Genomic DNA, 14,355 nt, shown 5'->3' on the forward strand with positions numbered 1-14,355 from the left:
GAATTTGCAAAGCATCTTTTATCAGACTTTCCAAAACTTTACCCACAACTGACTTAAGGCTAACAGGCTTATAATTACTGGGACAATTTTAATCTCCTCCCTTGAAAAGAGGAGTAACGTTAGCCAACTTCCAACCTTCTGGCACCTGCCCATTATTCAAGGACTTGCAAAGAATAGTATCAAGTGACTCACATTTTCATCCCTTAACCTCTTTTTTAAAACCTTTGGGGAGACATTATCTCTCAAAAACATAAACTGTCAACATTGCAATTTACTTCACTAATAACTGGAGTTCCCCTATGTGTTTTAGAAAAAGAACGATTTCACTAACATTGTTGTTAGTTCTTTACACTGAATACTGCAACATGTGGATACGAGATTACTCAAATTAATACGTGGATCCCTCTGGTGATGAATGGTACACAAATAAATTGGCAATTTGAGAGTTAATACTGAAAATAATGTATTAACCCTCTTTCATGATTTACCAGAGATAACTCGGACATCCTCAAAAAATGTTTGCTTTTAATTTACTTTATCATGTATTACAATCAGTGCTCACTAGATGGCATCAGAAATGCTGTTTGTGCCATATCAGATTTATTCTGAATTATGTGTCGTAAACACCCGAGAAAAGCATTCTTATTTATTACTGTAGTTTCATTGAACTAATATATGTGATGTATAAATCCAGATAATATATTTAACATTTATTTATTGAGTATATTTGATGTAGAAATATAACAACGGATCATACGAAACTTTTGTTCCAGTAATATACAAGTGTAGGCCATCAAAAAAGTGAAATAAAAATATGCTTGGAACTTATTTCCAAAAAAAAAAAAAAAAGCCTCAAAAAAAAGAAAGGTTAAAGAAAGCTAAAATGACCTTACAAATTGTATGACATTTTTCAAACTGTGACAACTTCACCAAAAAACACAGGAAAAGTTTTTTTTCAACATGGATTGGTCTGATAGTATAGCCTAAACGAGGGTTAAATAAAACTAGAATTTACAGTGTAATAATTTCAGAAAAATAAAATCGCAATACCAAATAAATGTATAAATATATACACACAAAATGTTTTGTTACCACCGCTTCAAGTTATACAACTTTTTATTTAACTGTAACCAACGTGAAACTGGACTGTACTAGTGCATTAACCAAGTAGTATTTCATACTCTACTGGCTGATCTGATCCTCCTACACGACATTATGGTCTATCTTTGCATCAACAAAACTATGCTTACATTTTCAATTTAACTACAATAAATATTTTAATGATCTCTGCTCCACCAATCATGACCCATTTGTAAGTGTAATAAGGTTTAGAAAATTGGACTACATTTTGGCATACTCTACTTTTCTTGAGCGCTCTTCCTTAATGTCAGAGCCAAATCTCAGGTTATTAGCTGTACATCTTGTAATTATTATAATTACTCATTTGTATTCTTAAAACACGTATCTTTTATCATACACACTTTTATTTTTATACTAAATAAATGACTACTATCTAAAATGGTGTTATGCCTTTTAAAACTATTTTTCATTAGCCAACTTTCCACCTATTTGGGTCACCCTCATCAATAAGTGGGGAAATAACTAAAATTCTCTCATTTCTGTTGATGGAAAAGTTTTTACTGATACTGTTTTTGTTTTCATTCTATTACCCCTTGTAGCTATTGTTACACCACCAACTACAAGTCCGTGTAACAGCAATAATTGTGACATTATGTGTATAATATATATATATCGAATTACACACGAGTGCCATAGTTATTCTGTATGTGTCATGCACTGCCACGTGATTCACTAGTTACGTCATCTGAGTTTCGACGGTAAAAACACATATTGGAAACAAATGCTCGGCTCATATTTGCTAATATGCCTCTGGATGATATTTTAAAAAATGACTAAATAAACGTGGTTGCAGTTGTTCATGCAATAACGACTGATGAAAACCTTGTTTTATATTCTCCAAACAAATCGTTTTAAGAAAATTCCAACAATCGTTCCAACGAATGAGTCAGTCAGCGAGAGGAGAAAGTTGAACCGATACGGGTTGTTAGTCCAGACCACCTTGCTCAAGGTCAAATCGCCACGTTCCTGTACCCTAGACACCAACGGCCTTTGCTGTGCGATTACTAAATCCTTGATATTAAATATAAATTTGAAATTATTTGAATTTGTCGTTCAACCTTAGGAGTATGCAACAATTTTCAAGAACTAGCCGTAACTAAGTAAGTTTACGCTACTTATTATTTGAGTCAAAACTTCCAATTAGTCTCGAAACTCGCTGATACAAGTAAAGGCCCATTTATTTGATTTCAAACAGTTTGTATTCGATGTGCTTGATAGCTGAAGACCTAAAAATATTGTGTTCTATCAAACGTGTACACACAGGTACATAAATTGTACCTGTACATTACAATGGGATAAGTGAAGCCCTAGCGGCAAGAAGTGACAAAAAACAACGTGTTTTCCGTAAGTTGCGATCTGTAACATTAACTTCTCTCATGTGAAAAAAAATATATACTTACATAAATGGATACAAAAGAAATTGTAAAATAAATAAAAAAACTGAGCTAGACACATGTTCTTACCTTTGATCTCATAAAAAAAGCGACAGCCCATCCACAGACAAAGACAGTGACCATACCCAATAATCCACACATGTCATCTCCAAACAGAGTTACCGCTCACAATACGGTGGCCGCCTCGCATAACAGGTGGTAGGCCTAACCCTTATCCAATCACTTCCTATAAGCAAAACCGCACGTGCACAATATAAAGATGTCGCACTTGGTTCAGTACAATATATATAGTTAAAGCTAACAGCTCAAAGCGTGAGTCGTTCTAAAAACGAATAGTTTACGGTCGACCAACCAGCAAACTTAAGTCCAGTAGAGGCTTTGAACAAATTAAGGTGGGTGACGGGACATAGGGTAAACTAGCCTGACGTCATAGACAAATTGAATAAACAGAGTAACGTCTAGTAGTGTCGATAAAAAGTTTAGTTGGAATAGCGTGGTCGGGTTATTATCCCCCTCTTCAACACAAGTATTTAAAATAATCACATATATAAAAGGGGTAAAACGATATAACTATAGAAATACACAATAATTAAATTGTTACAAAAATGTGGAGAACGAAAGAAAAAAAATCCATAAGAGCACGTATTGAAAGTTGAATATAACCGTACTAAACTGATCGTATTTGAATTCACGTTCATTAAAAATGAATGATTTTGATTTACAAAAAAAGTTCTGTGACAAAAACTTTATATTAGTGTTATGTGTGTGTTGCATGTAAGTTCTAATCGTCAAATCCACTATAAATCTTCAGTCTTTCTCCAGTTATTAAATGTGTAATATACAATTACTTCAACACAACCACAAGCTTTTTTTTTCTTTCTTACCCGTGGAAAATATTATTATTTAACATACTCTGAACTGTGAAGTTTAATAACATTCATCGAAACCTTACCAAAAACTGTCAACAGCAGCGTCCCTTCTTTCTTTATTTGAGAAAGGATAACTTCCAGATCAAATTGTTACCTCTGCCACCAAGGGTGATGGAGGTTATGTTTTCACCCCTGTGTGTGTGTGTTTGTTAGGAAGATTTCTTGAAGATGGCTGTATGGATTTGGACGGAAGTTGGTATACGTTTGGACTATGATCCAATTTAGAAGTAAGTAGCTTTTGGAGGGTCAAGGCCACGAAAATCCAAAATATCCTTATCTGATAACATGGGAACCAATTTTTCACATTATTTTCACTCTATAGCTCAGTCAAAGATAATCGGATTTTGATGAAACTTAGTGGACATCCATTATTATATGTGAAATATTATTCCTCATTATTCTGCCAAAAATGGTTCGTGTCTGTTGATAATGACGGACATACAGACACGTTCGTATGTTTTGAGGGCCAACACTATCAATGCTGTATGGCAGATCTCTACTGAGTGCCCCTCTAGTTACTGCTTGTTTTTCCAAGTACCAATGCGTTTTGGTCATGTGACATGACCCTTCAAACACACAATTTCTGAATAAAGACTTACAAGTCAATTGAATTAAGAACAAAGGATAATCCATTAATAGCAATAGGACTGATTACGGTGACACACTGTAGCAGAACACAACCGACTATTGTACAATACAGCAGGGTCGATATAATGACCGAAGTAAAATGTCAAGATTAAAGAACGAAAAAGTACAATTATTATTCCGAAAGATAAGATATAAAATTCATTCTGTCATAACTTTTATGGATAATCTTAAAAAATAAAACAACTTGTACGAGTTACTTATAACTGCAGTGTGTGAAATCTATTTGTTACAAATAGTGTTATCTATTATACATCTAATTGTAACCTAATTTCAATCATAATTAAATGCTTTATAGCTTGGGATACAAAAACTAATATATATATATATATATATATTCATACATGAAGTATTATTCTGAATTTTTATATCAGACTTCTTAGTCATTTTGTAAATGATATGGTCAAAAAACACTTTAGATGTAGGAGTTCCAATAGAATAGTTCAATTATTTGAAGTTAGAAGTACTGCTTACAATAGAAGTATTAGTTGGTACACCCACTATTTTCATTCCTAGGGGTTTACTTTGATAAGGGTTTTTCACACTGAACCCAATAACAAATGATTAGCAGGGTTTTTCTTTAACAAAATAAATCAATAAAATATAAAATTTTCGATATTTCATCCTTCCTAACTTTCCCTGGTTTCTTGAAATGCGAAACACTTGGTCAGGAAACAGTTAAGTACTCTGTACATAGAAGCCTAGTGTGAACTAATACCTGTAAAACAACCATGACAACAGCAACTATCTCCGAATCTACATCATTATTTGTAACTAGTCTGATTACGTGGCAGTTTTTAAGTGGATTCAGATAAATTAATAAATGTATCTGATGTGATATTTTCATATAAAAATGTCTAGTTTTGTATCTTTTCTCTATACATTTTTTTTTTCTTTCCAAATTTGGTTATCTTACGTGTAAATACTGTAATCAGTAGACTTTATAAAGGCCTGCTAGCATAGAAATATTTAGCTGTATTGTTTTGTTTTAAATTTTTTTATACTAGGTGAACTTACACACACGTTTTGATGCAAACAAACTTGCTAACACAGATATCTCTAGCTTTTATATCTTTTTTGTTTTACCTTTTTTCCGCCAAATGATTTTTACATGTTCGCACCTTAATTACATCTGACAGTTGTTTACTGAAGATTAGATAACTTACTCGGTGCTTCATATAATCATTCGCTTCATATAATCATTCGTATAACTAACATAATAACACTTTTCTAGGAATAAATTATCTTACAAACATTCATTATTCACCATATAAATAAAGACAATAAGGTTAAACTAGTGTTTACATGCAGTATAAGGAGGATTATTAATAGAATATTAATATAATAAGCTACACGAACATGAAGGAAGAGGCATTATAATATTATTCCCGAAATTTCAAAACCTAAACTACACAAATTCATCTAGGTTTGAAATCTCCGTTTTTAGTCTATATCCAAGGATCTAAGTTAATGTTCCGTTCTTTTCTTTACATTTTCACAATTCAAAATGTAGTGGTAGCACACTCAACCAGCTCTCAACCAGAAGATGAGTGTGCTCCCACTACTTCTTAAATTGTAAAAAAATAATAAAAGGAACATGAATTCCAATTGCTTGAACTCTTTGTATAGATACTATGCATACATAGTTACGCACATACATAAAATTTTACCAAAATGTCATGGACTTGTTTATGAGAAATTCTTAATGTTCTAGTAAGAAGAGAGTTATTATTGAATTGTTTGGTTGATACATTAATCTGACTTAATTTGTTTCTCAAGTGCATCATACATAAAAAAAATGTTGATTCTGAACAAAATAGTACTTTCTCGTGAAAGTGAATAATCTATTTGTGAATTGCGTTTCACACACTGGTTAAGACCGTATTTCTCTTTACATGTTGACTGTAGCTAGGACATAAGAAATCTTATTCTCAGTTAAACATGCAAATACAACATGATTTTGTGGGTGTGTGACTTAAAATCATGTTAAAAATGAGGTCACCTTATAGACAATTTCACCATAAAAATTATCCCACACACACCTGTTTTGCATGCTAATACAGTATACGTGTTTTAAGTAATTGTGTGGTTCCTGTTTTATTTTGATTTGTTTATTGAATTACTAGAACTGAAGTGAATGAATTTTAGTTAAGAATTAAACACACTTTTTCGATGACGAGGAACCCACTTTGAGACTAGTACCTGATGATGACAAAACCTTCTCGAAACGTTGTACATTTGCTGTTTTTCTTCATTACCCATTCAAGCCATCTCCAGCCATTATTACACTTCTTCGTTGTGTTATGTAACACACTTTTTTTCTTTTTTTTGCAAATATCTATGTACGAGTCAAGCTAGTGTATCAGCTCGGAAAGGTATTAGTATTTGTGAGCATTAGCTCAAGATGCAACTTGTAATAAAAACAAAAGGTAGATAACAACCTTGCCCCACATTTTTTAACTGGGGCTTTGAAATATTGAAGTACTCTTTCAAATAGGTAGTATCTTGGGTGTGCAAGATTACTGGAGACTAGTGTAACAACCAACAACAAACAAAGCTGTTTAAACTATTTTTATCTTTAGAACCTAAGGTGCTGGAAGGTACACAGGACAGTCTGAGTTATACAAGTACATGTGTTACTGTCCTCATTTTGTATGTGCCTAGAGGAGAAACTTGTTAGGCCTCATTTAAAGTAAATGGTTCAGATATGGTGTCTATTGTTTGTGTGTGTGTGTGTATATATATACACGCACACACAGAGGGGGAAGAACATGCTCTACTTGAAATTCTTTTTTTTTTAAATTGAAACATTTTAGCTTTAAAATTCTTCATTCTTTGATAAAGTGGAGACTTAGAATGATAACGAAAATAATGAATTCAGATGATTATGATGACGTATACTTCCTCTCTCATTTTTATTCTAATAAACACTTGAGTATTAGAGTTGTGGGGGGTTTGAAAATCAATACATAATCTAACTGTTCTTTAAGAGGTTTAACTACATCTCACCAGAGTTTACACATTTCATCAAGTCAACTTGCCGTATTTACATGATAAAACCATGTAGTGTATACATGTTTGTGGTTTTTTAAATCTCATCTTTAATTATTTTATAGTGTGCGTATATTACAGTTTACTAGATAAAGTGGATGTGTATTCTATCAACATTTGGATGAAAGCAATAAAAAACTTCAATTAATTTCTGTGTTAATGAAGAATGTTTCATACTTAGTTTCAAGACTTTGATAGACCAACTAATATTTTATCATGACTGAGTTGAGTGTTTCTGAGACAGATCTTCACATAATTTGTATTACGTTTAGTAAAAATGGATCTGTTTAGTTTGCTTTTGACAGAAAGTGAGCGAAGTTAAACTAAGAACCCTAATTTACTGATAAGGATCACTAATATAGTGTTGTGAAAATGAGCCATGTTTTGGTAAATCTTTATTTTAATTTTTTATTCTCCTGCATAACTAGTGTGCCTATACTGCATACGATATGTACCCGTTGAAACAACTGATAGTAATTCAGTGACAGTGTCTTTGTTACCATGATTTAATGATTGAATTACTTTTAAGACTTTTACCTAACTCCTGTTTGTTTAGAATCTGTTCTACTCCCAGGGGGCCCTAATAAAGGTATTATACTTTTAAGACTTTTACCTAACTCCTGTTTGTTTAGAATCTGTTCTACTCCTAGGGGGTGCCAAATAAAGGTATAATCTCTTTTATACTTAACTTTTTTATTATAAAAAAAAGCGTGTCGGCTACTGTTACAATAAGAAACATTATTCTCGTGAATAGGAAACCATCTGTTATGGAAAATAATTTATAAGTTTGAAAAGGAAAACCTCAGTTGTAAGAAAAACACACAAGATCTTTAAAAATTATTTTCTTGATTGCAAGGTTACTCTGTAGTGTAACAACATACGACAAAATTAACATAATTAACATTTTAACGGTATCTCCCTGCTTTCTAACCTTTCCATTACATAACACCTAGTTTTGATAACACTCTTAATAAAAGTTCACTTCCATGGAATAACAAGGAACCAAATGGCCCATTTAGACTATCATATTTTCCAGTACCAACTTACTCGTAACTACGTAAAGTAATCTCTTTTCTTTTGTCCAACCATGATCTCTTAAATACTCATCCTCTTAAACTTCTTCAATGTTCCAATTCCTACCACAAGTGACGATAAACCATTCCATAAGCTGACCACCCTATCAGAAAAGTAAAACTACCTTAAATGGAGCTTTGTCCGAGTCTTACATATCTTAAACTTGTGTCCTCTAATCTTACTACCTACAATATTTATGACAATCTCATTTAAATTTTGGAGTCTATACTTCTAACAATGTTAAAATCCTTAATATTTTGCTCTCCAGCAAAAATATATCAAAAGATTTCAACCTATCCTTACACAACAAGCTATTTAAGTCTTACCAAAAGCAATACTTGTTAAGAGCAACTTACATGTACACTCTGACTTTTACAACAACATAAACAGTTCCTCTAACAAGACTTTAAGGATAATTGTGTAATTTTTAACTGCCATCACTATGACCAGGAAAAACAGTGTGACAAGGAAGGACTCCTAAATATCTGTTTCTCTACTTTTTCCTCATACAAATGAATATATTTATTAAACCAGCTCTGTGTACATGTAGTAGGTTTATGTAAGTGAAAGTAGTATAAAACCTGTGATGAATTCACACAACTCCGACAAACTTCCGTCCCCTTACGTACAATACTTCCAGGAAATTGGAGGAAAGAGTTCCATATGGCACCCCCACCCAAAAATTGTAGAATTGCCTGGATAAAAAAAGATTCTGAAAAGGGTTTATTTTAAGGGGCGTATTAGAAAAAATTGGGGCATGGCTTTGACAAGCATTTGTGTGAATACATGTGGAGAACATTATATTCTGATAAAAGTAGCCTTTTTGATGCCTTTATACAAGTCATTTGTACATGTAATGAATGAAGTAAGTGGTATAATAATGTGTTAAAATTATCAGATCATACTATTAATATGATTTATTAATACATAAATATTACTTTGGTGAATTTTTTTTAAAATTGAGTGGGGGTGCCATATGGAACTCTTACCGAAAACCTTACTATAAACCCAAATAATCAGCTTTAAAGCAGAGTTTAAAAGGGAACTGTGTACTAAGTCATATAGTATAGTCCTCTGTATAGCTTCACACGAAACTTCTGAAACAAGAAATTTTACAGATGGTGACATTTGTGGGAATCTTCTTACCATCACAGTGGCTAGTGAGTTTTGACCAATAGAAAAGCTGGCCAGTGTGAATTCTTTTAAATATTTTGTGAGGAATTTGTAATTTCAAAATGCAGAAGTAATTCAAATATCTTTACTACTGAGCACTCTTTGTTTTTCCTCCATTTTAAAGTTACACAACCTTATCATAACCTGTGTAGAACTTTTATTGAATTTGTATAACTTGTAAATAATAATAATAACATAAATTTTAATTAACCATACTGACGAATGTTAGGCTATCGATCAAATGTTAAATTTGCTAAGCTTTAAAGTTAAAGTTAAATAAGGAATTCAAACTTTTAATTTAGGTTTCTCAAGGTTCATATTTTTAAGAGGTATAATAGTGTTCACAGAAGTCTAACTCTAAGGCATTACTATAAACAAAAAAAAGACTTAATCTAAAAGTCTACATGTTAATATTTTACTTTTATTTATTTTCCCCCATATTATTATCAAACAGACTGTAATTTAATAATATTAATAATAATAGTATTAGTAATAGGTTAGTAGTAGTAGGTAGCAATTTTTACCTTTTCAAGTTTACTTTTTGATTCTTGCTTTTCGATTTTTTCGTACTGAAGCTGGGCAATGGCTGAATTTAAGTCTGAAATTTCTAAATCCACACGATCATTTCTAACTGCACAGGATTCCAACTGTTCTAAAGCACAGATAACTTTGGGCATCAAACTGGTGATAACTTCAGCGCCATAAATATCAATTATTTTCTCAAATTCCTTCCCAATTTCTGACGCTAAATCATAAACGTCTTCCACACATAGTCTCTCAACAACAGAATTCATGATTAAATAATTTACATCCCCCAAACAATTCCAAATATGTAACCTTATTTTCTTAACAAATACATCAGTATTTACAAATGCGAAACTGAAAAATACTCGTCATCGTCTATAGCACTTCGCAACATGTTTGAAGAACGTATAGTTAGGCCATTTAGTGACATCATTCCGGATTACAATCACCGTGCGATGGCGCTACTTTCCTGTAGCTCAGGATTCCCCACCCCTACCCCGATCACCCACTTAAAGTTGACTAAAATAAGATCACCCATCCTTGATATATATCCACTTAGTACTTTAGGGTCAAACTTTTAAAATATAATATTAGCGTGTGAAATTTTGTAACCAGATTTTTATGAAAACTCATAAATATTATTATAATCATTTAAGCAATACAGAAATTAATCATTAGGATAATCTGCCTTTTGCTCTTGTAAGTTCAATAAAAAAAAAGAAGTAGTTTGCGCTAAAACAACAACAACCAAGTACAGGTTTTCTAGTTCTGACATAGTTTTACTGCTGCCATGACATAAAACAAAATATATACCAAGGCTAAATCAACTTTTTGAAATTTATACCTTAGATGACTTTAGGAGATAGTTCAGTTAAGCATATGTCAGTGACATATATTCATATTGCAGTTATTTATAACAAAACAACAAGTACCAATTAGATTCTTTTGTTCCTGTTTGCGATTTCTCTCTAATCTACAGTTCCAAAATTAGGAATATATAGTCCTCTGTATTGTTTTTTGTATTTTGCGCGAAACTTCTGATACAAGAAATTTTCCGGATGCATCTTCTTCCCATTACAGCGGCCATTGAGCTATAACCAATACAGAACCAAGCCTGTAAGTAGAGACACAAACACTGTTGTGAATGAAAATACCGATCTATGTGCTCTTTTTGTATTTGTTTCTTCTTATTGTCCCTGACCAAAATTATTATCTACGTAATATTTCTGGGATCTTCAATTTACATACACTTGATTTCTTGCTATCGAATATCAATAAACTTGATACCTCAAACAAATTATTTGTTCAGTCCAAAGGTAAAATCCGGACAGAGTACTGATAACCTCTTGTGATGTAGCTTTGGGGATAAAAAACCCAACAACAACCTTCGCCGTATGTTTGAAAAGTGGCGTCACCTGTTTTCTAATTTTAGAAGTATATTCAGTAGATTAACACGCTGAGGTAAAAAAAAGTAAAAATTACGTTGGAGAATTTTGTGGAAGTGTTAAAATTGTAAAATTTCAACTATATATATATATCGCTATACCGTTATCGGTTCTGATTGTCAACTTATTGTCATACCGAATAATGTCTGTGGTAATAACACCCAAATGCGTTGGGGATATCACATCTATCAGACAAAATCCAAACGCTGATGTCAATCTAGTCAGCCGTCATGGAAAATCATTAAAAAAGTAATCAAATAAGACAGTGAAAGGCAGTAGAAGCTGTGACGTTGTGGGTGTAAGCATTCAGCTTCGTACCCTTTGTCAGTCAGCTGCGTCTCTACCTGACTAATGAATCACTAATAAAATGTCTGGATCAGGAATCATAGGAGGATAAGAGCATTGTTTTAACCTACTCTAATCCAGACGATGGGAAAGAAAGATCTGAAGAGTACTCATCTGGAAACATATGAGGAAGCGCTGTATCTAGAGGTTGGAGACATCTCCAACAGACAGTTTAATCACTAATGACGGACTTTCTATTGAAATGGTTGAGATTGAACTCCATCATCAAGAAGCTTAAGATGGTTGGTGCTAATAGATGTAATTCTTAGTACGTCTATTTGCATAACTGGAAATAATAGCTAGGAATTCAAAAACTTAGCTGAAAAGGTGTTGTAGTCCTTGCTTTCTGAGCTAGCAAGAAGAATTTCACTATAAGAGATATCCATAGGATATCAAATGATAACTGCTCAATTAACACAGTTTAGGATGACTGGTACCAGTAGAGGTAATGCCTAGTTTATCAACAGTTTGCACATCTAAGGGTGATAACTAGGAGTTTCAAATACACTGTTTTCTAAATGTTTTCTTAACATTGTTTCAGTACAAGGTGCAGTTAAAAATGCATGAAAATAAAGGATATAAGAAAATGTACTCGGAGAATGGAATGGATTTTGCAAGTCAGAAGTTCAAGTTAGTGTCTGTTAACCCGAGTCAGTTCAGGTTAGGAAGTAGTTTTAAAGTGTCAACCCCATTCCTTTCCTAATGAAACTGTGCATTGTTCTGGGTCGAAGGGTAAATTTTTGATAATTCTCAAAACTTTTAAATACATATATATGGGTGTGGGGCAATGATTCTTCTACAATAATTGTTTGTAACAATAAACAGACAGCACATGCTCCACTTGTTTTAAAATAATATATTCAAAACAAGTTAAACGTATGTACAAAAAATATTTACACTATGGAGATCATAGCTGTATCTTAAACACTATACAGTTCTCTTCTTGTTGTTAAAAGTCCTCTTAGGCTCATTCAGCTGCATTAGAATCCAATTGACAAGCCGAATTATATTCTCTACTTTTATTACAATAGTATCAGTGTATAATTCACTTATGCTGCCTTGTGGATTACCACAGTTGTATCCTGAACTTCTGATAATTGTCTTCTTTTCGTCAAAGTCCACACATGCGGGTTCAATTAGTGTAGAACACTCTTTGAGAAGATAAATTATTCTCCTTATCTCTATCAAAAAATCAATCTCTATTTAAACTATCAACCGTTAAGGCTGTTCACTCCCATAATGGCTAACTTCACGTTTTCTAACTTTTCTCTGACTGAACTTCTCTTTCACTTGACTTTACTTTTACTCCACTCCCGCTCGTTTGGTCGCCGCTCTTTATATGTTTATCACTGAGGCCTCTAGAATTTTCTATAGCCTCGACACCAATGAATTGCAAACACAACCTACGGCTCTCAACGAGTTACGTAACCAAACTTATCATAACTATCGCCTTTAAAATAATTGATTCTAACTCTCTTGTTGTGAAAAACTCAACAATTATTAAATATTAACACATAAAATAAATTAAATAATAATGCCTACACTACACAGTCTTGTATATCCAACAATAAGATGAAGTCTCCACGAGGGGTAGCTAAATGCTAAGGAGGCAGGTACAGGCATTTATTGATGCTTGACCAATACAGTGGAACCTTTAACAGCCCCAACCACCAAAGGATGAACCAGTAAGCTCAAAGGACGAGTTGACTTTGAAAACTTCGCCTCCAATTACACCACCACCAGTGTTGAGTGCAGGGTTCTTCCAGGTCAAAAATGGTACCTCAATCCCCACACCTAGATCACCATGGAGACAAAGAAATGGGCCTCCTTGTCAATGTCACTCTAGCCACCATTATCTAAGAGGCAAGGGGAGACAATCCAGTGGTAGCCAAGGGTATGCTATTTTTACAGCACCATTCCATGTCAATGATAACCATCCCACACTACAGCAGATCCCCATTGTTGAAAGATGACTCCATGTTGGACCTAGGATTGGACCTTCTATAGTAGGGAGGAGGACTAGCTGTCAGAACTTGAAGACACCATCAGAATGACAACTGCAGCTAATCACTAGAAAATGGCAACACTGAAGGATCTGCTCACAAGATTGAAGTAAGGGCAAGGAAAGTTGAACACTGTGTTGCTATTGGGTAAGTTTGTATGGTTTGTATGTAGTCTTTTCCTTGCTCATTTATTTATGTGTATATTGAATATACATATTTAATTCAAACATAAGTTTTATATATTTTGTTTTAATATAGGTGAGGTGCTGTAAATATTATAAGTATCCCTTCATTTTTTCTTCTTCTTTTGTTTGTTAATTTTGGTTCTATTTTATTGTGGTATATTTGTAAAGGTATTATTATTTTTGTGTATGATTTCTGTGTTTTGCATTATGCTTTTTATTTAAAACGGTATTTCTTGTGGCTTTTGTTCATATTGTTTGTTTGTTTGTTTTTTAATTTTGCGCTAGCCGTCCCTAATTTAGCAGTGTAAGACTAGAGGGAAGGCAACTAGTCATCACCACCCACCGCCAACTCTTGGGCTACTCTTTTACCAACGAATAGTGGGATTAACCGTCACATTATAACGCCCCCACGGCTGAAAGGGCGAGCATGTTTGGTGTGACGGAGA

At 33.2% G+C, this 14,355-nt stretch overlaps 1 protein-coding gene across 2 annotated transcripts in view; it reads right to left on the reverse strand.

Annotated features, from left to right (window-relative positions):
• LOC106471336 (RILP-like protein homolog) overlaps positions 1-10,360 on the reverse strand; it is a 23,483-nt gene extending 13,123 nt beyond the window's left edge. Inside the window, exon 1 of one of the 2 annotated variants that reach the window (XM_013931936.2) lies at positions 9,931-10,360. In XM_013931936.2, coding sequence (XP_013787390.1) covers positions 9,931-10,200 — 270 coding nt within the window. In that variant the 5' untranslated portion in view covers positions 10,201-10,360. Of the gene's footprint in view, positions 1-2,603; positions 2,831-9,930 lie in introns of those variants that run through there. The other variant, XM_022399947.1, reaches the window with a different exon arrangement.
• Between the last annotated feature and the right edge of the window lie 3,995 nt (positions 10,361-14,355).

This window comes from Limulus polyphemus, unplaced genomic scaffold (assembly GCF_000517525.1).
Source record: "Limulus polyphemus unplaced genomic scaffold, Limulus_polyphemus-2.1.2 Scaffold4552, whole genome shotgun sequence".
NCBI classification, from domain to species: domain Eukaryota; kingdom Metazoa; phylum Arthropoda; class Merostomata; order Xiphosura; family Limulidae; genus Limulus; species Limulus polyphemus.